Genomic DNA, 22284 nt, shown 5'->3' with positions numbered 1-22284 from the left:
TAATTGCCCTCTGTGTCTCTGCTGGCTGTGGGTGACAGTTCCTCTTGGGCTATGTGAGGTGGGAGGTTGTACTCTTCCTTAGTGAGGGAATTTGTTGGTGTCAATTGAATGATTCCAGCAGTGTGGCTTTTTTTCAAGTCATCTGTGGCTTAAAGGCTAGTGTGCTTGCAATATTATGTCAGAATAATCTGCACAACCGAAGCCCTGCAGAAAACTACAGGGCCACAGTGCCATGTGTTGCATGCCCTTTGGTCCTGGCTTTGTAATGCTTGCCTCTGGGATGTATAGACCCAGGCCCTAGAGGTAGTACTGCTGTGCATTGCCTTTGATGCCTACTTTGTTATTTAGTTGAGTATGAATTGCATTAAGAGACAATCTGGAAGTGGTTTTACGTGTTGACTGGTAAGCATGTGTACCTTGGCTTGTGCCCTACCAGATGTACTAGCAGCTTAGAAGACCCGGAGTTGGCTTAACTGTTGAGTGAAGGCAAATGAGTTGAGGACTAAAGATTTGGGGAAAAAAAAAAGGTCTGTCAGAGTTGATTTTCTGCAGCAAATTTTGCTCTTGTGGTGCAATGGTCATGAGAGCTGTTGTCAAAATAGAAAAAGAAGCTAGTTTTGTTGTGGACACCTCTGTTGCTGGTATCTGCACAAGCAGAGTCTTTCCCAGGACTTGGACATACCCACCTCTGCAACCCAGTTTAGATTTGTCCCTTGCTTCAAGGGGAAGGTTTGGAGCAGGGGTTGTGGAAGGGAGGCAAGGCTAGTAGAATCTCCTTTATGCATGAGTCCCAGCCTGCCTTGCTGTGCTCTTTTCTCCTCAACAGCAGGCCTTCATCCTGCAGCAGGGCATCTGACAAAGGGCTGGAAAAATTGAGTCTGGTGCACCCAATTTATGGGGCATTTAAGTCTTATCACAGGCTATTTTTCATTTGGCAAACATTGCAAAGGCCAAGGCAAAGGATGGCTCACCTATGCTGAGCTACAGCCCCAAGCAGGTACGTGGGTGATTTATCATTACAAAGAGCAAAATCTGGCAGTCATGGGGACGCTTCTCTCCCTGCCCTGGGGCTGCTATGGGGAGGTACTCCTCCAGTGTGTTGTCTTCCAGCCCGTGCTGGAGATCACTGTGGAAGATCATTTGGTCCATAGCTGCCTTAGCTCTCCTACTGTTGAGAAAAGGCAGTGCCCCTGGGGTGAGCAGCCCAGCTTTGAACTGTGGAGCTGATACTTCTTTCTGCTGACATTGCACACTGATGGCATCAGTGTTGTTCTTCATGGAGCCCAGTCTTCCTCATGGTAGGAAGACTGATCTGACGTGGTATGCAAGGAGAGAGAAGAGGTGTTAGTAAACAAGGGGCTTAATTTAAAATGGAAATGGGAATTGACTGATGGAGTCTGGTTGTTTGAGGTATGGACAGCTGGCTTCTGGCTGGATGTTCACTGGTTACAGGTGGGATCTGGTTTTAAATGCTCTGAGTAGCAAGGGGTTTTGTGCCCTGCTTTCACTGGAGACAGCATGTGTCCGAGCACAAGAACTGGGTGCTCTCAGGGCAAGAATTAAAGGTCCAGTGCAGGTTTCTCTATTGCTTAGCAAAACTGTGTGCCTGAAAACCACACCAGACGCAAAATAGCTCAAGATAGTGTTATCTTCCCCTTTGAGGATGGAAATGCTAAATAAGCCTAATGTGCAGTTTCTGGTCTTTAAAAAAAGAAAAAAAAGAAAAAAAGAAAAAAGAAAAAAAAATAAACAACAAAGAAAGCAAACCCCACCCAACCCTGACCATAAAGCATTTCTGCAGTGTTTGGAGATGTTGCTGCTGATTGTGTTGGCATGCAGAGCTGTATTTGTTATCTGTCCATAAGTATTTAGGGATGCCAAGAGTTAGGAAAACTGATTCCAGTGCTTAAGAATGAAAAGGGCTGACACAAGCTCTGTGGTCTCAGACTGTTATGATTTTGCCATCTTTTACCTGTTTGGAGACATCAGTATCATCTGGGCTGCTTTAAATGCTTATCCTCCAGGAGGATAGAGGTGAACATGAACAAACTTCTTGAGAGAATGTATGAACCTTCTCCTCCTCCAGTCTTGGCTTTCCTGTTGATCACAGCTGCCTCTCGTGGGCTTCACTGAAGAGTTGCTGACTTGTTTGTTTTCCTTCAGATAATTGCAAAGAGGGGGAGTGATTACATCTTGAAACATGCCCCAGAGATGCACCGAGAACAGCAAGGCTTGAGTGCAAAGGAAGCTGTGCTGAAGTTCATTAAGGAGTCCTGCTTGTTGGAAGATGTGCCTGTCCACTTCTACAGGCTGCAGAAGGTTAAACAAAGAGCTTATTTCAAACATCTTTCCCCTCTTTAATTGGGTGTACTGTTTCATTTTTTACTTTCTAATTGAGGGTCTGCTGCCTCTGATTTGGGGAAGCCAAACAAATTTCCAAGCTCCAAGGCCACCCCCACAAACAAAGCAACTGCCAGATTACCTATGTACTTGGAACCTTATTTTGTTCCTCATCCAATAAACTGGCCACAGGAATGGCGAAGCTTAATTTTTGCTTAGTGTCTTCCTGTCAGTCAGTGGCAAAGTAAATGCCAAAGAAGTCACTGAGAAACTTATTTTGTTGCAGTCCATTGAAATGGTGACAGTCCGCTTTCATGCAAATGCCATGTAATAATTGGAGGTGACACTGAATCATCTCAGCTTTCTTACCTTACTCCACCCCTGCTGGAGTGTCTGATATTTTTTCAGCTCTGCGTAACTTTTGGATTCCTTTATCGTTTCTTGTTCCTAAGTCTTTGCCTTTCTATCCAAGCCTGCTTGAACAGGATTTGCTTCATTTTGATATGCTAAGAATGTAGGTCTAGAAATAGGAGTGAAGAGCAGTTTTGTGTTCCTCCTCAGTGAGTAAAGCCTGATCATGCAATTAGGAATTGCAGGGATTTCTTTTTCCAAATGGAGTCGCTGTACTTTAGGAGGCAGAAAGCGTTTCTTACTGACTTTAAACTGGAGTTCTGATTCTGCTGGACATGAGTAGTACCAGCGGAGTAGAGGGTGAGGTAAATGTGTTGGTGTGAGGTTTTTTATCTTGACAAGCCAGGTGAGGAAGTCTTGGTGTAAAGTTTGAGCTCTGTGACACCAGAATTTTTTAACCAGAAAGTCCCTGCAGTTTTGGGCTTTGATTAGTTCTCTCTTGGCAAATGTATGCCTGAAGTCTGGTAAGTTCCAGGATGGGAATGGCTGTGTAGTGGCAAAGAGAGGGGACATACATCAGTTCTGGTTTGGGCTCTCTGTCACCTGGAGAGTGAGAGCTGTGCGTAGAATCATAGAGTCATTAGGGTTGGATAAGACCTCTAAGATCATGTAGTCCAGCGGTCCACTTAGCACCAACATTGCCCACTAAACCACGTCCCTTGGTACTGCATCTACCCTTCCCTTAAACACCTCCCAGGCTGGTGACTCCACTGCTCCCCTGGGCAGCCTGTTCCAATACCTAACTGCTCTTTCTGAGAAGAAATACTTCCTAATATCCTAATATCTGAAATGTTCGAGCATACAGCAGACACAGAAGTAGTAAGAGAGTCTTTTGCAAATTGCTTCTGAGAACAGTAATTGTCCATGCTCTCAAATCACTTAAGCTGTAGGATTCCCTTTCCAGAGAAGTTTAGGGTATCTGCTGCTGTTGAAAAGCTGGAAGCCTCAGCACGAGGGGATTTGTAGGTGTTTCTGATCTCAGAATTTTTCAGGGATCAACAAGACAAGGTGCCTTTTAGAAACAATAAAAAGCAAATGGCATCTGCCTGATGAGCACTCCTGCTACCTCTCTTGCAGTAGGTGCCAGAACAAGAGCACGGTCTTTGTAGATTAACCTTTGACTCCAGGCTCTTCTGTTCTTCCAGGATAAGAAGGAGGATCGCCCGACGGTTATCCTGGGCCTGACCCTTAGAGGAATGCACATCTATCAGGTAACAGATTGCCATGAAAGCCTTCTGGTGTAGCATTAACTCTGTCCAGCTCCCCTGTCCTCCCCCCACCGTAGCTCCTCTGCTTCCCCTGTGAGCGCCAGGCTCCGCATATCTCACGTTCTTGGTTGTTTGCAAATTCTTTGCGCATCACTGACTCCACCCAGTACCTGCCAGTCCCTGTGTGACTGAGAGTTTGATGTGTTGCAGGAGGTGAACCATGTTCGTCAGCTCCTCTACGACTTTCCCTGGTCACACATCGGGAAGCTGGCTTTTTTGGTGAGTATGACAGAGCAGCATCCATCTGGCAGTGGGCTGTTAACCTAGGATCTGGCATCGTCCTGCCCAAATTGCCATATCAAGTCTCCTTACTCATACACACAAGGCTGTAATTACCTCAGCCACGTGGCTGCAAACATGTTCTTGCTCACTTCACTGACATCTCTTTGTGCAGGGGAAAAAATTTGAGATCCAGCCAGATGGTTTGCCCTCTGCACGGAAACTGGTTTACTACACGGGCTGCCCCTTCAGGTCACGGCACCTGCTGCAGCTCCTCAGCAACAGCCACCGGCTCTTTCTAAATATCCAGCCAGTGTTGAAGCAAATCCAAAAGCTGGAGGAGGCTGAAGGTACGTGAGAAAAGAGCAGGTGGCTTTGGTAAGGGGAAGAGTACAGTATGTTAGACTCTGCTGTTGCTTCACAGTGGCTGCTCCCTGTCTAATTAATGGTGTTTCTGTTTTATTGGGTAGGCAGTGAGGAAGTAGACATGTTGGATTTTTTTCAAGTCTGTTACTGGAAAATGTATATGGTCTCTGCCTTGCTAGACTCTGCTCAGAAAGCACGAGTGTGAGAAGCAAAGGGAGAATGTCTTTGTTTTAAGAAAACAGTCCTTGCTCTCTGGAAGCCTTCAAGGCCAAGACTGGATGTGGCTTTGGGCAACTTGATCTAGTGGAAGGTGTCACTGCCTATGGCAAAGAATTGGAAGTAGATGATCTTTAAAAGGTTCCTTCCAACCCAGACCATTCTCGGATTCTATGACATTGTTTCTCAGAACAGTCACTGATGTGCTGTGTTTTAAGGACTGTACACTTAGGTTATGTAAGCAATTCCTGCTTTTTCACATTGCCTTCATTCTGGAAGTCAGTGTTTTCTGTATCGTAACTGCCTCTGGCTGCCTGCCCTAATTCAGGAGATACTGGTTTTACTGTAAGTATGATTAATTCTGTTACAACCGGCTGGACATCCCGCTGTCTGTTGTGCAAGCAGAACACAAAGCCGTTTGTGCCTTTATTTGTAGCTGCAGTAATTATTGTCTCACCATCAGGTTGTGCCAGTCCCAGAACTTCATGATATTTTTGCCACCTTTCCTACTGTCTTCCTTAGAGAAGAAGCGCTACCGGGAGTCCTATATCAGTGACACACTGGACATGGACCTGGATCCGTGCGATAAGAACTCACGTGGCAGTGGGAGCAGTGGAGGCAGCCGGAGAGATAATCGTCTCTCGCGCCAGTCCACAGGGAGTCATGGCAGCTCTCACACATCAGGCATCGAGGCTGACTCAAGGCACCGTGTGTCAGTAGAAATGTCAGTGGATGAGCCCTTTGGTATTGACCGGGTGCACAGGAAAGAGAAATCCTGCAGCTCAACCATCAGCTACGGTAGCTCTGGCATTGACAGTGGCAGCAAAGGAAGAGCTGAAGATGACTCTCAGGATGATGGTAAAGAATTTGGAGATGTGGAGCAACTTCTAAACCTGCTTCTGTGTTCTGCAGCAGAATAGGGAGAAAATGTGAAGCAGCTTGGAGCAGAAGTGTAAAGCTAACACTTCTCCTGCTACTCTTTTCCTCCTAGATCTTGAGCTGGCAGTAGATGAGCCAGAGGAGGTGCCTGTAGATGAGCCTTTAGAGGGAGACCAGTTAGAGGAGGCCACTGTGGGAGAATCTTTTGAATCTCTTCCTCTAGATGCTGCTAGCTGCCAAGGTGAGATGGCTTTCTGCTACTGCACAGTGCTTTTCTTTAGGCTGTAGCATCAGGAAGATGTTGGAGAAGCCAGATGTAATCTGATAGATCTAAGAAAGCTGTATCTTCCTCCATATGAAGTACCAGCACTAATTACTGTCCTATTGCAACCGTATTTGAAGTCAGCTCCTCTAGAGATTGAAGGCCAGCAGTGCAGCGTTGCTCTCCTCTGTGCTCCTCAAGATCTCCCCTTTTCAAATTTTAACAAGTTACTGTGTTTTTACTCCATTAATAACAACAAGATAACTGATGTAAACCTTCTGTAGTGAAGGAATTTATTTTAATAGATTGTGTAACACAAGGCAATCAAGGGGTTCAATCATAGATTAGTGGGCCAGTCACAGGAATATAAGCCACAAAACTTCATCTGCTACAGGAGAAGGACAGACAGTAGGTTAATGCAGGAGCTGTCTGGCATTAAGATGCATAGTGTTCACAGCAAAGCAAGGCTGGTGAATATGGGACAGGTGAAAAGCTGTTTTCTTGTGAGTTTTTAAACATTAGGGGCAAAAAAAAAAGGATGTTCTTGTGAGCAAAACTCCCAGAGCACTGAGGGTGCTTAGTGATGTATGCTTATATTTATTGGGTAGCACAGTTTAAATGTGGCCTGTGAGAACAATTTCCACTTTCTTCAGCCAGTAAAAAAAAATCAAACCTGTAATGCTTCTTATTTCCTCCTTTTCCTTTGCAGCTATAAATCAAGAATCGCTGCCTGTGGTGCAAGTCACACTAATAAAAATGAGAGGTCAAAGTGTGGAGTCCCTTCAGCAGGTGAGTGTGCGGGCCTTGAACCAAAGTCTAGTGTAATGAATACAGCTGTAAATCAGGTGAAACAGATAAGTCTGTGTTTGATTTAAACGGTGTAACCAAGAACAGCTGTTGGATGGCAACTGCTGTCATGAATAGGATGGGAGCAATGCTTGAGTCTACACAAGTATAGAGAGGTTTGGAGTGACCAACATGGGAATCTTGCAAGTCAGCCATCATCTGCCTTAGACTTCCGGACAGGAAATGGAAAATAAACCACTTGCAAATTTTCAGTGCAGTGTTTAGAGCCAAGACCATCCATGCAGATTGGATGTGGGTTGCAAATTTGATCATCTTCCTCCTTCTGAAGCCAGGAGGAGCTCACATCAGAGCAAAACCAGATGTTCAAGCTTTAATTTGTGTGATTATTCTTTGTGTGATTATAGTATGTGTGTGCTAAAGTCTTTGTTGTCAACATTCTCTTTTCATCAAACTCTTGAGTAAAGGCAACTATATATGGTAAAGTATGTTGTATCGTAAGTTGCACAGTGGAAAAAGCAAAAAGCTTAAGATGTCTTTGTAAGGCCAAGCAATATCTCTTTTTGAAGCATAGCTGTATTTTACTTAAAAAATAAAATAAATTAAAAAGGCTCTGCCTTTCTTTCTGGATCTAAATGAGCCTTACTTTTATCTGCTAAAAGAATTCTAAGAATCTGTTCATCCTTTTTCCCTTTTACTCTCGGCTCCTATCTGAACGATGGCTCCAGTCACTTAAGATTTATTTTCCTTTTCATGCTTCTAACTAGACCCAGTCAGAAGTGATAAGGAATTTTCACTTATCAGGGAAGTACTCTGTTAAGTGCTATAGGAGATTAAGATAAAATCTCAGTTATTTTTCCAAAGCTGAATGCTACAGTACAGATCATAGTGAGCTTACTTCTATATTTGTGTTGAATGACTTAAGAGCAAGGCAAGGAGCATGTCAATAAGTACCATTTTTACATTAACACTTTTACCAACACACACTTGTGGTGTTAATTGATTGGGAGGCATCTTTTTTATAAGACTTCCAAGGGCTGTTTAAGCAATTGAAGATGCATCTCACCTTCCTGGCTGCTACTTTCACGTATCAACTTCTGAGTTTCTTCAGTGCGTGGCTATTTCTGAGTGAGTGGTTTTCTTCACTTCCATCCAGTAGGTGAGAGAAGTGATATTGGGAGGCAACTTTTTGTGTTGCTAATGGAAGTGTCTTCGTTTAAGATTAAGCATTAAACTTAGCATTTTAGAAGCTGGTTTTAAAGACAGAGCAAGAACAATCCTGTGGAAAAGCTGGAAATGTCTTAGATGACTGGTGATTCCTCCATAGAGGCCACGTCAATACTGCTCGTATACTTGGACGGCTGTCTCTGGAAATGATTGCTGTTTTGTTGCTTCTGTTTTCATGTCTGAAAAACGTTATGTAGAAGAAAGTATGCATTGCGCTTAGCAATTTTTGGCTGCCATAACCCCTTAGTTTGCGTGGTTGCTTTCTGAATTTCCTTTCAGCTCACGAGACTTTCATTAACTCCGTCTCAGTGCATTCAAGCAGTTGGGATAATTTTTTTAATGTATATATTGGCCAGGCTAACCACACGGTTGTGCCAGGAAGTGTCAGATTGTTCAGATGCTAATACCTGGCCAGTTTATTTGTCCATTGTACTGGACACTGAGGACACAGTGCAAAGAGATCAGGATCTGGTGCAATGTGGCAGCTGAATGTTCTTTGAATTTCTCAGTGCTTCACAGCTTCATCAGAAGGCTGGTGGGGCTGTTGGAAGGAATGGAAGAACAATTTGGAAAATCTGAAGCATGCATAACTAATGTCCTTAAGCAGTCTGAGCTAATGGTTTTTATTCATGTCCATCTTACTGAACTGGCAGGTCAAGTCACCCAAGGGCAGGAGCTGCACAGACCAGCACAGCCAGAGTTTGGATGACATTCGCCTCTACAAACACCGGCATCCACCACTAAGTGCCACGCTGTCATCGGACACGTCCCACAGCTACACGTTTGGCTGCAGCCTGGAAGATAAACTGGCTATCTATGGCTGTGTTTATTCCACAGCAGACTGCAAAACCAAGTCTGCCCTTTATGGGAAGCGATCCATGAACTGCCTCTCCTTGGATCTTCTGGGAGAGGACCAGCTGCCGGAGGAGTTTGTGGTGTAAGGAGACTGGAGCTCTTCCATACCCAGGGAAACAGCTCACTGTGGAAATATATACCTCATTAACACATGTGATGTCACTGCTTCTTGCAGGAGATTGAGCAGCTTTGTTACTCAGCTCCCTGATCAGTAAGTGGCATCGCTTCTGCAGACCTATCTACAGGGCATATCAACTGGAGTGTAGCACTTAATGTTGGCATTGAAGTGTCTGTTGAGCAGAAAGTGGAAGTGGCCTGCATTATTAACAGCAATCAAAAAAACCCCACAAAACAGTAGGCCAGAATTGATACTTAGCTGGAGAAACAAACATCGTGTCTAAACGATTTATCAAAAATAAATATAGAAGGTCCACGTCAGTTTAGCTTACTGCTTCTCTCTTCTGGTCTATATGTTGATGCTAGTATGCGAATGGTTGGGTTGTTTAGAGTTTGTGCTGCTGCAACACTGCCAACAGCTGTCAGGCCGGGATATACTGGGCATATTTGGAGTTTTGTGTATGGTAAATGTGTTTGGTAAATGAATAGTTTATCTCTCCTTGAGGGAGATTAGGGGGAAAAGATGGAACAAATGATCTGGCCACTTTTGAGCATGCAGAGGACGACTTAAGAGCAGTAAATAACTGGTTCTTGAAGGCAGGAGTGTGACGGGAGAATATCACAAGGCATAATGGCCCCCTATATTGAATCATACTTTTATGTTGTTCTTTATTTTTAATACATTCGTTCCTTTGAAATTTTTACTCTGCTTTAGAGGCAACTGTAGGCTGAAGAAAGTTGCTTTGAATGGATGATGTCCCTAGTGCTGGATAGGTCGTGTGAGTGAGTGATGCTGTGGGGCCTGTGATAATGGAAGCATGGTGAGGAGAAACCAAGGGCACATGTGTAGTGATCTTCAGTCCTGTGGAGCTGGCCGTGCTGGCATTTACCAGAAAAGTAGTTACAGTTATTTGACTAAGGCATTGTCTGGTGTGGGAAACACCTCACTACCTTTTTGCATCCAAATAAATGTATATTTGTTTCATTTCTTTCTCTGTCTTCCCCCGCTGTTTAGTACCTCTTCTCCATTGATTCCCAGTGTTTGGGAAGCTTGTACTTAGGGTCAGGCCACGTGTAACCTGCGCCCAGCTTTCTACAACCTAATCATTTTTTATGGCAAAATTCAGAACCAGGATGATGCTGTTGTGCTTATTTAAGGGAGTGAGTGTTGTAAAGTATTAATCAAAATAGGAAGATGGCTGCAGTTGGAAAAGAAGTCAGAACATGAGGAGAGTTCAGGCTGCTTTCACAGTGAACTTGCTGGCTTGGCGAGTACATTGCATTCCTGCAGACTGTTAAAATAGAAAATGCACCAAGTCTTTAATCACACTGTTTCTGTGTAAGTGTATGTAACATCAGGCCATCAGACGTATCTGCATTTACTGAAGTGACATCAGTGGCTGTACACTCTCAGAGACTGTGTTTGATGAATGAGTGATGGACACAAGCTCTCTATAACCACAACTCGGCTGACTGTGCCCTCTTCGATCACATTGTACTTTCTTCCTGTAATGAGCAGTTCTAGGCTGTATGTTCATAGTCTTTTTTTCCCTCCTTCCAAGCAAAGCCAAAATGCCTCTAGAGTACTAGAGGTATATTTATTATATCCAAAAGGTCCTTTCACCATTTAGGCAAATTCATCTGTCTGCCTTCCCTGATATCTTGGGTGTCATATCATTGTTGGGTGTCATGAAACCTTAGAAGCTTACTGAAGCACATTCTACCATTAAGCAGCTCAGTATTTTCTTGCTAATTTCAGTACTGGTGAAATGCTACAGTCCAGACGTTGCTGATTCACAAAATGTACCAGTGCCTGACAGCAGTGCAACTGGCTCTTTAAGGAGTATTTTTTGCCTTGTATGTACATGTTCCTTGTATTTATTCACAGCTGGTGGGGAAGGCAAGCTCTCCCAAGTCTGACCATCGTTGTTCAGTGGTCTACACATCTCCCTCCAGTACTGTAAGTTAAATATATGTGTGAAGGGGAGACTGGACATTGGTTTTTTTTATGTGTAGACTGAGAATGAAATCATCCCTTACGAGCACTGTGAATATCTATTATGCAAGTTTTTGTATTCATATGGAAAAATGTTCCTGGTAGTAATAGATCTCTTTTTTGTTGTCTTTGTATTTAGAATGTCTTTTATTGTGTTGGTTTGATTCGTTTGGTAGAGGGTAACGTGTAAGCATTTATCAGCCGATGTTAGGAACTAGCTGCCAATATTTGTATATATTTGTAATATACTCCTGGTATAATCACTCTATTTTAATGGTAAAAGTTTCTCCTTTCCATGAAAGGAATCTCTTGTTCAAAATAAAATATAAATAATTATATGTATACCTGCAATAAAGTATGGACAGGAAAAAAAAGAAAGGTACATTGCGTAATTTTATTTCCCCTTCTAGGTGCACGTCAGCAACATCTTCCATTTCAGCTAGTTAGGTTGTGGAAGCAAATTTGCTGCTAGATTTTAACCCATGTGAGCTCGGCTTCATCTGGAAAACCATAAACACTGCAGGCACTAGAATAATTCCTTTTTTTCCCTGCCAGTCCCAACAGCAGGTTGCCAGAGGGGCCGCTCACATGCTGGGGACCCAACCCAGCCAGCTGGAGTCAGCAGGAGCAGTAATGGGAGCCGAATGTAAGTAACCAGACAAAAGACACATTAAGCTGCTGGTGGTGGTTAGTCGGGAAAACAGCGTGTGGACAACTCCCAGGGCTGTAGAGAGATCCTGTCAGCAAGCCCTGGGGCTGCTTCTGAGGACAGCACACAGGGATGTGCTGCTGAAGGGCTCTCTGCCCTAAGTCACCTAACCTGCTGGCCTGCTAGCTGGCACGGAGGGAGGAAAGTTGTGCTTTTCTTGGGACATAAAAATCTCTGAAGGAATGTAATAGCAGAACTATTCACATTTCTTTTCAAAGGAGCTTGCTGGCTGCAGTTCCTGTGTGAATCCTTTTTTCTATTCCTTTTCTCTGGCCATATTAAGGGCTACTAAAGCTGGTGTTCAAAGAAAACCTAAAAGAAAAACAAACCAACTCAATGTTATTTTTAATGTATTTTGATAGTATCATGTTATCACCATGCTTATAATTTTTCCTCCTTGTGCTTCACACTTTGGTCCAGCACCTGCTGGGCATCTTCTTCTTATGTTCTCAAGGAACAGAGGCTTATACAGCTTTGGGTTGGGGATGCAGGAAGGAGAATGGTCAGGCACTGGAACGGGCTGCCCAGGTTGGTCTTGGGGTTGCTGTCCTGGAGGTGTTTGGATGTGGTACTGAGGGACATACATGGGTTAGTGGGAAGTATTGGTGGTAGGTGGGTGGTTGGACTGGATGATCTTAAAGGTCTATTTCTAACCTTGGTGATCTATGACTCCTAAGACGGTTTGGTTATAGCTGGAGCTGTGCATGGAGGTCAAATTAAATAATTAAGATAAATATTCAGTAATCTAACTCATGCTGTCTTTGACATCTCTCCGTTGCTTTGCTTGTCAAGTCTTAACAAGTCATAGCACTTTCTTGCCTGCTTATATGGACGTATAGGGTGGGCCTGCCTCTGAGGATGCTTTCTTGTGGTGGTGGTTTATCAAAATGACTGAGGGCAGGATGGAAGGAGCGTTGTTGTGGCACCTGCTCTGTGCAGAGGCATGCCCAGTGCAGGAGCACCATAGGCTCTGCAGTCTGATGGTGCTAAAGCAAAGCGTGTTTTGCTAAAGCTGAGTGAGGGGGCAGTTTAGAAAAGTCTGGATACGGTGGCTGGAGTAAGAGCGGTGAGGGCTGAGAAAATAAAGGCTGGCGAGGCGTTTCAGGAGCACTTCCAAGCAAGTACTGGCCATAAGGTCTCACAGAGGTGCACAAGGTGTGCTGCGGCTCCTTGCCTGCCAGAAGCAGTGCCTTCCTGGGGGCAGGTGTGATGTTTCTTGCTGCCTTTATCCAGGTTCTTCCTGCCAGCTCTTCTTTCTTGCCCCTAGCCCTGTGCTTCCACTGTTAGCATTCTGCGGGCTGCTGGAGGAGCTGGGCCGGGTCCGGAGCAGTGAGAAAAGGAGGGCGAGCGCCCATCTTCGCGATTCCATCCTCGGCGACCTGAGCTCGGGGCCGGGCCGCCCCCTCCCGGCCAGCGCGGGGCCAGACGGGGCGGGTGGCGGCAGAGCCGGGCTGGGCCACGAGGGGGCGCCCGAGGAGCGCGGTGGTCGCTGCCCTCTGAGCCGGGCCCCGCCGCTCCGCCCCGAGGCTCAGAGTAAGGTCCCAATAGAAACCTGTTACTGGAAGTTTCTTGTTCTATCACCGAGGCGTAATGAGCAAATAATGATATTTATCCTTTCTGGTAGACTGCAGAGGCAGCTGAATGCAGGCTATTGAAGAGCATAGCTGTGGTAGTTTAAAATTCTTCTTTGTTTTTATTCCTGGAAATAGCTGCTCCACGTTGTTTTTGTTTGAAATCTCAGGAATACATTTAGACCAATCCTTATTTTTCTTCCTCCAACCGTTGCCGCCCTCGATATGCCATGAGATAATTGGACACGGCATGTGCTAGATGTCTTAAGTCTCAACCCACCACATGGAAAATACCATTTAAAGCTTCATAGAACCATAGAATGACCTGGGCTGAAAAGGACCTCAAAGATCATCTACGGTCAACTCTTCTGACATGGGCAGGATTGCCAGCCACTAGACCAGGCTGCTCAGAGCCACATCAGCCTGTTCAGAGGCAACAAACCCTTTGGCAAAGGAGAAATCGCTTTGGTGTGGGCCACAGAAAGCCCCACTGCTACAACCAGCTCATGGACGGCCCGGATTCTTTGATGATCGTGGCAGCTGGAGTGGACTCCCACAGCTGCCATCCTCATCACCAACAGAGGGACTCCATACGTTAAGGCAGCTGAAGCACCTGGGTCTGTATAGGCAATATTAACATTGCCAGCTTTGACCACATTTGCCATGGGTGTTGCACTACGTGATGTTTTCTCTTTAAAGCTCCAGGTCCCTGAGTCATATTCTTGCATAAGACTCTCTTGTTTGCACTCAGGAAAACAAAAGTCATTTCCCAGCCTACCTGGCTGAAAGAAAAGGTAGAGTAAAACTGGACAGACAATCAGAACCCCAAATATGGGCATGTTTTTCATAGAATCATTAAGGTTGGAAAGACCACTAAAAGATCCTTTAGTCCAAGCAGTAACCCATGCCTCTGACTGCTCTAGACCATGTCACTCAGTGCCACATCTACCTTTGTCTTTCATTTCCAGGGACTGTGAATCCACCACCTCCTTGATCAGCCAACATTTGAACGTCTAGAACCAAACTCACACTTAAGGAATGAATACCTCAAGGACAAGTATGCAGATGCTTGGGCTTCCTCAGGAGAAGTAGGACATCAGCAGAGCTGCAGTCTCAGCCTGGCTGGCTACAAGCACGCAGCTGGCCATGTCCTGCAATAGTAGATGAGCAACAGGATTTGCTTGGGAACAGCTGGAGGCAATTTTGCTAAATGTTTGCAAATAATAGAGAAGGCACAAAACTTTCCTTTTCTGTTTGCTTCATTGCAAACCACTTTGAGAGCCAAAGCTGAATTACTGATGAAAAATACAGGGTGAGGGCTAACATGTGAAAGAAGAGCCTTAGAGCCATATTACTGGTTTTATGCCATCTTCTTTTCCTGCAGCCCAGCAGAGATGAGCTGGAACTCATGTAGGTGAATTCCCAAGGGTATTGCCAAGGCACTGTCTAAGCATTTGGGCAACTCAATGCCTTTAAGGCTAAGAAGCTTTAAGACAGGCCCTGCAGCCAGGTCACATCCAGCCCTCCTGTGGTAAGGGGGCTGGAACTTCACAATCCTTGAGGTTCCTTCCAACCCAAAGCATACTATGATTCCATGATCCCAGGCCTGTAGGAGCATTAGGTTTCCTGGTGTCATCCCTGAGCAGTTCTCCTCCACTCACAGACAAGGATCCTAGCAGCCTGAAGCCTAGGTGTGTTCCTAGATGCAGCTGGTAGCAGGGCTGGGTGGAGGGTGCTGCAGATGAATGCAATTAAAGCAGAAGAAATCAGTTCTTTGAAGAGAGGAGGAGTTCTCTTCATATTTGCAGGGAGAAGAGTTACCAATGGGTTCTGGTGTGAGCTGCTTGGGAAAGAGGTAAGGAGAGGCCACCTGGGTGGTGGTGGAAGGGGATTTGTTTGGGTTTCAGTTTCTCTGAAGCGCTGTTCTGTGTAGAAGTCCTATGTGGGTGCTGTGGTGGGACATAGAAGCTGTTTCTTCCTTTTGCCCTGCCTGGAGTGGCCTACTGATAGAACCACTGGCTCCTCCCTAGAACTTAGACGTGCTGCTGAAGGAATAGCATGCAGGTAGCAGTGGCATGGATGAGAGTGTAAGTAAGTAATGCCTTGATGAGGGTCTGTGTGTCATCAGGAGGAGCTGTGTTGTTAGGCTGTGGTTTATTGTACCACTTAAGGTCTTTATTTTATCATTTCTTTGCAGCTCTTGTCTTGCTGTGCATGGGGCTCCCCTGGGAGAGCTGTGGGTCAGCAGCCAGGTGAAGGTGAAGCTTGGGATGTGAATGTGGGGGCCTACTGTGAGGCCTTTCTTGGTCTTGTGGCAGCAGCACCATGTAAGAGCCAGGGCACGGCTGGCTGTGGGCATCCTGCATGCTGCTTTTGCCTGGCTGTGTGAGTTGTAAGCCTATCTGCTCCAAGTCCTCTCTCCTTGTTCAGGAGGCCAAGCTGGTGCAGGTGTGGATACAGCTCACTGTGGTCAGGCACTGTAGTCTTTTCCTACCCCCTGAAGTGAGGGAGGAAGCACCATCTTCTGTCTTTCAGATCTTTAAAGCCTCTGCTGTGGTTTCCAAAGCTTTTTATAGCAGTGGTTTGGTTGGTTTTTGTTTTGCTTTTGGTCATTGTTTAGAAGAGGGAAGAAGTTTGGTGAAGGCCAGGGGAAAATGAGAGGGAATGGTACTCCTTCTGGTGCCTGCCTCTAAGTGAGGTTGGGCACTGACTTGCCTTGCCAGGATAGTAATTCAGTGTTACAGAAAAAGGGTGAGCAGGGACACGTGTTGGAGGTGCCTGCAAGCAGGAGGTTGGTGGAGCTGGAAGAGCATGGGGCTGGCAGCTCAACCTGGCTCCTCTGGGAAATGACAGGAGAGTATCTTAAGCCTATGTGGAAGGGCAAAACTTCTGTGTCTGGAGTCTGGTACCTAACAGTGGCCTGGGTTTTCTTCCATTGTTTCTACTGAGGCTGATGCTAAATATTTGCCCACATCGTTTTGCAGTTCTCATTTTGTTGCCAAATGTAGGTCCTGGTGTTTGAGCTGTTAGTGTTGATGTTTGAATGCCTTTGGTCATTTCATCATATAAGCATTTCAGAAATGTCCTGCTGAACCCACAGTGTGGGTTTGGAGCATCGCATCAAGTTAGTCAAGTGTTGAGTTTGGGATTACTCTTCCAAATGCTGCGTCTGATCCATCTCAAACTCTTGGTTGTGGAGGCAAAGGGATCATCCCTTTTCCTGGAATCACGGTAAAAACATGGGCAGAAAGGAGTTGTACCACAAAGCAAGGAGGCTGTTCCAATGACCTGTCAGAAACTCCCCATCCAAGAGCTCAAGGGGGAATTTGCAGTGGAGTGCAAAGATGAGTTATCAGCTCAAATTTTATCATGCTTTTTATCTGTTGTATAAACTAAATAAGAAGGTAAGCATGCTACAAGACAAAACCTTGCTTTATAAAAAGTAAGAAAATAATAGGTTTCTGTGCAATGATTCCCCTCAGTCATGCCTTTCAATTAGCTCACCCTCTGCTCTCCTGTCTGTGGTACGTGGCTTGGTGTTTCTGGCTGGCCAGGGCTGTCTTTATCCACTGCCCAAAAGCTGAGCTGACTGTGGGAGAGACTGCGATGCATTCAGTGTTCAGGGCTGTCTGCTCTTTGTCAGCAGACATTGCTGCTTCCCATAGGGGTAAAAGGGGCTACAAGCCCCTAGTTGTCCTTAGCAGGAGCTGGGAGCCTTTTCCGATTGCCACTTTGTCCTGCCTGTGCCTTCTGCAGAGGTTTGGAAAACTGCTTCATCAAATGGACTCGGCAATGATGACTATTTAATAACAAATTAAACAATTTTGTGAACCTTCCAATGCTAATCGTGGCTTCTCTAGCCCAGCTATAACCAAGAGCAGCATCTCTTTGTGGTGTGGTTGCTGCCAAGGCATGAAGCCACATGTAGAAATAAAATAATAAACTAATCATATTTCAGCTTCAGCATAGGTTGAGGTTTTGTTTCAGACTTGGCCAAATGCACTCCTAGGCCACAAGGAAGTTCAGTGGCTCGTTTGCAGACACAGAGTGCTTTGAGCTGCCCTGCATTCCCTATAGGCACCACATTATGTCCTTTGTGTGGGATGAATGGGGAGCAGATGCCTTGTGACATGCTGTGCTCAGGCTCCTCACCTACTGCCATTCCTGTGTATGGGGCTAAGCCTTGCAGGTGACTGGGGACAGGGCAAGGAGTAAAGGAAGGTGTGTTGGGCCAGAGCTGCATAGTCAGAACTGGATACAGAGGTAGGAACTGAGGTTGACATAAATGACGTCCCAGTGGTTGCATACCCTTTGAAATCGGGGTCTTGAGTAGCCAGCTTCTCCAGATGTGGTGAGCTGGGAGTCAGGGCTTGGAACACACTGCATGGACTCCCTGGCTGCTCTGGGGAGACCACCAGAAGTGACTCTGTCCTAACACTCCCTTTCCTCTGATTGCAACGGTGGTGAGGAAGTAAATCAGCCCAATCTGTGGTGATAAACTTACTGAGAAGTGTAGTCTGAAGCCCTATTTTGGACTTGTACCTTGAAGGCCTTTGTCTGATTCTATGCCTAGAATTCTGCTGACTTTGTATAAGTCTGTGCATGTGCATATCTGTATGCTTTACCTAAACAAGCCGATATTAGGACTTGGAGCTTGAACAGACAGAAGGAATTCTAGAGGAGCATCCAAAGCCCAGTTTGACAGATAGGTGTGCTATGAAGTGCCTTGGCTTGCTGTGTGCTGCAGTGAGCAAGGGGGCAGCCTGAGGTGTGACAGAGCAAAACTCTGGGTGCTGGGGCCTTGCACTTTCTATCCTCCTTTCCTTCAGTGCCTTGAAGCTGATACTGGGATTGAGAAATCAACTCTTTGTAACCTATGAAATTCCCAAACTGAAAGTTGTTATATCATATATATATAGTTAGAATATTAGCATCACTGCCCTGTATATCCCGTACACTTCATTGTGTAGCTCAGAGAACTATCCTACACTGACAAAGAAAACAGGAATAGGGAAGGCTGCCTATGCACAGCTTGGCAGAGCTTCTGTTAGTGTAGAAACTTAAACTTTTGTTATTTGCTGATATTTGAAGGTTTTAGTTCTCAGTTTTAACAATAAGGATCGATGGCTTTTTTCTTCTTTCCCCATCACCCAGATGGTAAACAAACACCGAGTTTTGAAGAGCAGCTCCAGAAAACAAAACACAGTTCATGGCAAGTAACAGTGCCAAATCCTCAAAAATATTTGAGGAACTTCAGGGTGCCGATGGATTCAGCTAACCTCCTCTTGTCACTTAACCTCTTACAGAGCTCTAATCCTGGTTGATTTAGTAGTCGTTGTCATGAGACTAAGGCAAGCTTGATGCCGTCTGCTCCTGCGTTTCATTTACCAGGCCAACATTCCTCCGTCTGACACTTTCTTATCTGAGATTCCTTTATTGACTGTTGAGCTTTATATGGTCCTGTGTCCTTCTGTACTTCTGGAACTGGGTAAAGCTGGGACATTTACCATCATGATATTTTTCTAGGAAAACATGTTACAGCTCTCCAAGCTGCAGTGCCAATGCTGTGAGCACTAGAGTACTGCATGCAACACAGCAGCAGCTGTTATGTAGTCAAGGGTGAAATTCCAGTAATAGTATGCTATATAATCTCTGGGTAAATATTTGTGCTTATGAAGGTTAAGTGACTAGGAGTACTATAAACTTCAGCTTTTTGAGCAGGCCACTGCAATTCAAGCCTTCTGGTGGTGACCCACTACTGACCTCTCGCAGTCTAGAGGCAGAGTCCTTGCTGGAGGTAAAAATGCAGAGTGAATCCTGAGACCTCTACTGAGCAACTAAGCAGTGCGTAAAACACATCAGATGTTATGTGAACCCAGCTTCCATCTCAGAACCACTTCTCATCTTGCTTAAGCTTCTTTGAAACTTCTGTCAGTGTCAAGTCATTCACAAACCCTGCTGTTTCAGTATTGGTGAATGAATGTAAAAGCCTCTTGATGATGACAGTCATCACGCACTGGGTTCTTGGTGTTGTATTTGTTTGATGGATGGGAAGCGTTTATAGTGTGCAAACAGCTGCAGTGTTGTGATGTGGTTAACTCAGAAATGCGAATGAAACGACAAGCAAAAGGCTGCTACTAAAATGGTTGTACAAGTTAATTCTCATGAGCCATGAAGATCAGTAGTTCAGGGTCCTTCAGCAATCAGAATTGTGGTGTTTTTTGTTTTCTTATATTATATTGCTTTAATTTTGTACCCATCGGTGAACTCAACAGAGCTGGTATTTGCTCCAGCCGCTTAACATAAGTTTATTTTCAAAGAACTGTGTAACCCCTCATTTGCTTCCTAAGCTACATTCCAGAGGGATACCAGCTGGAGCCTTAATCCTTTTTCTCCATCTCACTAGTGCCATTATTTCATTACCTAAAATCTGACAGCAGCACTGTGTTCAATATAGCCAGTGGATCCCTTTGCATTCCTACCCTTTGGCAGGGATGCCCCATCCGAGTTAGATGTTACATCAAGCCATGATGATGTGTCTTGTTTTAATCTAAGCTGTGAGGAAGTAATTCATTTGCGGCTTTGAAGCACTGCAATGCTATTCAGCTGTCTTCCTCTGAGAAAACAGAGGGCAGTTTTGGCCTTTCAGAAGCGAGCCATCTTAAATAGGGGGGGTCTGTTGACTTAGTTCTACTTGTCTAAAGGAAATGCATCACCAAAACTATGTCTTGAAGTAGCTTTTCTTAAAAAGCCTGATTTATCTCCATGTGATTCCACCGCAGCTGGTAGCTGTTGTCAATACTTGTTATTATCTTTGGAGCAAGAACATTATCAGCAGGTTTATGGCTTACTAATGCTATGTTGAGGATTGCTTATTTTATCTGGCAGTTGATATCTAAAAGAATGGCTTTAGGATAACAATATACATTTCAGTCCGAGGAACTCATTAATAGTACTTTAATCCACAGGAGTCTTGAGTTTTATTTTGTTTTACTCAGCACAGGGAAATTTCTTTTCTTGATTTGTCCTCTCTGAACTTGCCGAGCACGAGTTCCGAATCCCAAAGACTGCATCGATTCTGTTAAGTACTTCTGAGTGGGAGAGATGCACAGCATCACCAGCAGTTTAGCATCACCTCCTAGAAGCAGGAAAAAGACAGACTATGATCATTTATTTCATTATTTTCAGTAAATTAAGCACTGGTATGTACTAATCTACATAGCAACTAGCATATACCGCCCTTGCACAAGGCAGAAGACGTGAAGGGGGCTGTTGGAAACAGGCAAGTCCTTAAAAGGAAGCCTGTATCTAACTATATGATGTTTGTCCCAGTAGAATAAACATTTCCTAATTTGTAATGTAGATTTCTTCTCCCTTATAACATCACCAGTTGGTCTGTATGTAGTTATGGATCTGGACACTTCATTAAGATCTGTCAAATTCCCAAAAATTCACAGTCTCCCTTGTGTGACATTTGCTTGCCACATTCATGACAGTAAAATGCAAAACAAGCCTATTAAAAGTTCAGAGACTGAGTAAACAAACAGGGGAAGCGCCACTTTCAGCACTTCATTTAAACAGTGTCACCAGGTCATACACAAGACATAGTTAAAGCCAGGCTCAGTGCCCATACGGCTTAGCTCCTAGACTTGTTTCTTTGGCTTTCCCCTTACACAGCATGGACCCCAGCACAAGGGGAAAAACAGAGGCTCATGCAAAAGTGAATAGTCTTTCAGCAGCTCCAAAGAACTATTAACTTCAGTCACTGTAAGTTGGAGACTGAAAGGATGAGGGCTGATGCTTTCTGGCTGAAGAAAAATGGACTGCTGCATGGATTGCTACTGTTCTGAATGTACTGCAGGAATTACATTTGCCCTAAAACTATTTCTGCACAGATGGGAAGCTAGAAAAGGTGACTGAAGTACAAACAAAGTTGTAGTGTAGCTCTAGGTATGTGTTCTGGAGCCTCCCTCTTTTGTCTTTTCTGCTACAGTGCATGCGGAATATTAAGGAATGTGCAATTACATGATAACACTGTAGAAGATTACTTATATTAAGAGTGTATGTGGCATGAAATGCCAGTGAGATGCAATCATTACCCTTTACTATCCTATTAGGGATGTGATTATTCCAAGTATACTTCTTAACCTTGGAAAGCAGCAGTGCACATGCACTGCTGTGGAACCTGTGAACAGGGGTCCAGATAGGAGGAGCGTCAACATGGGATCATCCTCCATTTCTGTGCAGTTATGAAGAGGAAAATATTGGGAGGCAAATCTCTATTATTAAACAGAAGTCAGAACAATCCCTCACCTACAGAATCCTGGAGCAGATGCGTAAGTTTGCTGTTTCGATACGGTACGTGAGATCTCTGTTCTGCTATTGCTCCAAGGACATCTGCTAGGGCAGACAAGCTGCGGTTGATACACGATGTTTCTCTCAGTGCTGCACCTGTTACTCCAGACATCCCTAATACAGTGCAAAAAAAGGCAATGGTAGAAGTAAGTAAACATGCCTCGAATGCAATGTGTGAGAAATCCCGCTGTATCATCCGCTTCTAACCACGATGCTTTCAAAACGCAAACTCTGACTGTCAAGTCCACCTGTGCCAAAAGCAGGATGCAGTGGTTGTTTAACCCCGACTGCCAACACATTGTTCAGTATTTGTATTCTCTTGAAGGAAGGTCAAAGAAGGTCCAGTGCCTGAACCTTTGTAGCATCTCCTGCTAAAGTTGGTTTCTTCGGTTGTACAACGCACCTTGGCTCCACATGTATCATGAATAAGAAACTGAGAAAGCAAAAAGAACAGAAGAGCAGATGAGACAACACTGGCTTTGAAGATGCCAGTCCACAGTGTTTTGGGAGATAAGACTTTTGTGTTACACCACTTTTGTAACAGCTGCCCAGTCTGTATCACTTGTGAAGAACAAGAGTGGCACTGATAGCATAAGCTGCAGAAACAGCACTGCATAGCAGCCTTAAGCGTGAGGGGTTGTGTAGGTCTGTAAGATGCTGTTCTTTATGGTATAATTTGTTATAGTTGG

General features: G+C 44.8%; 2 protein-coding genes across 3 annotated transcripts in view; one reads left to right on the top strand and one right to left on the bottom strand.

Annotated features, from left to right (window-relative positions):
* Positions 1–11326, top strand: part of FRMD1 (FERM domain containing 1) — a 34576-nt gene extending 23250 nt beyond the window's left edge. The window contains exons 7-14 of one of the 2 annotated variants that reach the window (XM_072332069.1): positions 2164–2319; positions 3897–3962; positions 4170–4238; positions 4414–4588; positions 5343–5678; positions 5812–5940; positions 6671–6750; positions 8646–11326. In XM_072332069.1, the coding sequence (XP_072188170.1) occupies positions 2164–2319; positions 3897–3962; positions 4170–4238; positions 4414–4588; positions 5343–5678; positions 5812–5940; positions 6671–6750; positions 8646–8933 (1299 nt within the window). In that variant the 3' untranslated portion in view covers positions 8934–11326. The remainder of the gene's footprint in view (positions 1–2163; positions 2320–3896; positions 3963–4169; positions 4239–4413; positions 4589–5342; positions 5679–5811; positions 5941–6670; positions 6751–8645) is intronic. The other variant, XM_072332070.1, reaches the window with a different exon arrangement.
* Positions 11327–20181: 8855 nt separating this feature from the next.
* The window catches only part of KIF25 (kinesin family member 25), a 31270-nt gene continuing 29167 nt past the window's right edge, over positions 20182–22284 (bottom strand). Inside the window, exons 14-15 of the mRNA XM_072333021.1 lie at positions 21554–21709; positions 20182–20378 (exon numbers count right to left, since the gene is read on the bottom strand). Coding sequence (XP_072189122.1) covers positions 20221–20378; positions 21554–21709 — 314 coding nt within the window. The 3' untranslated portion in view covers positions 20182–20220. The remainder of the gene's footprint in view (positions 20379–21553; positions 21710–22284) is intronic.

This window comes from Excalfactoria chinensis, chromosome 3 (genome assembly GCF_039878825.1).
Source record: "Excalfactoria chinensis isolate bCotChi1 chromosome 3, bCotChi1.hap2, whole genome shotgun sequence".
Taxonomy (NCBI): domain Eukaryota; kingdom Metazoa; phylum Chordata; class Aves; order Galliformes; family Phasianidae; genus Excalfactoria; species Excalfactoria chinensis.
The sequence above is the reverse complement of the archived record's forward strand: the minus strand, read 5'-3'. Positions and strand labels throughout refer to the sequence as shown.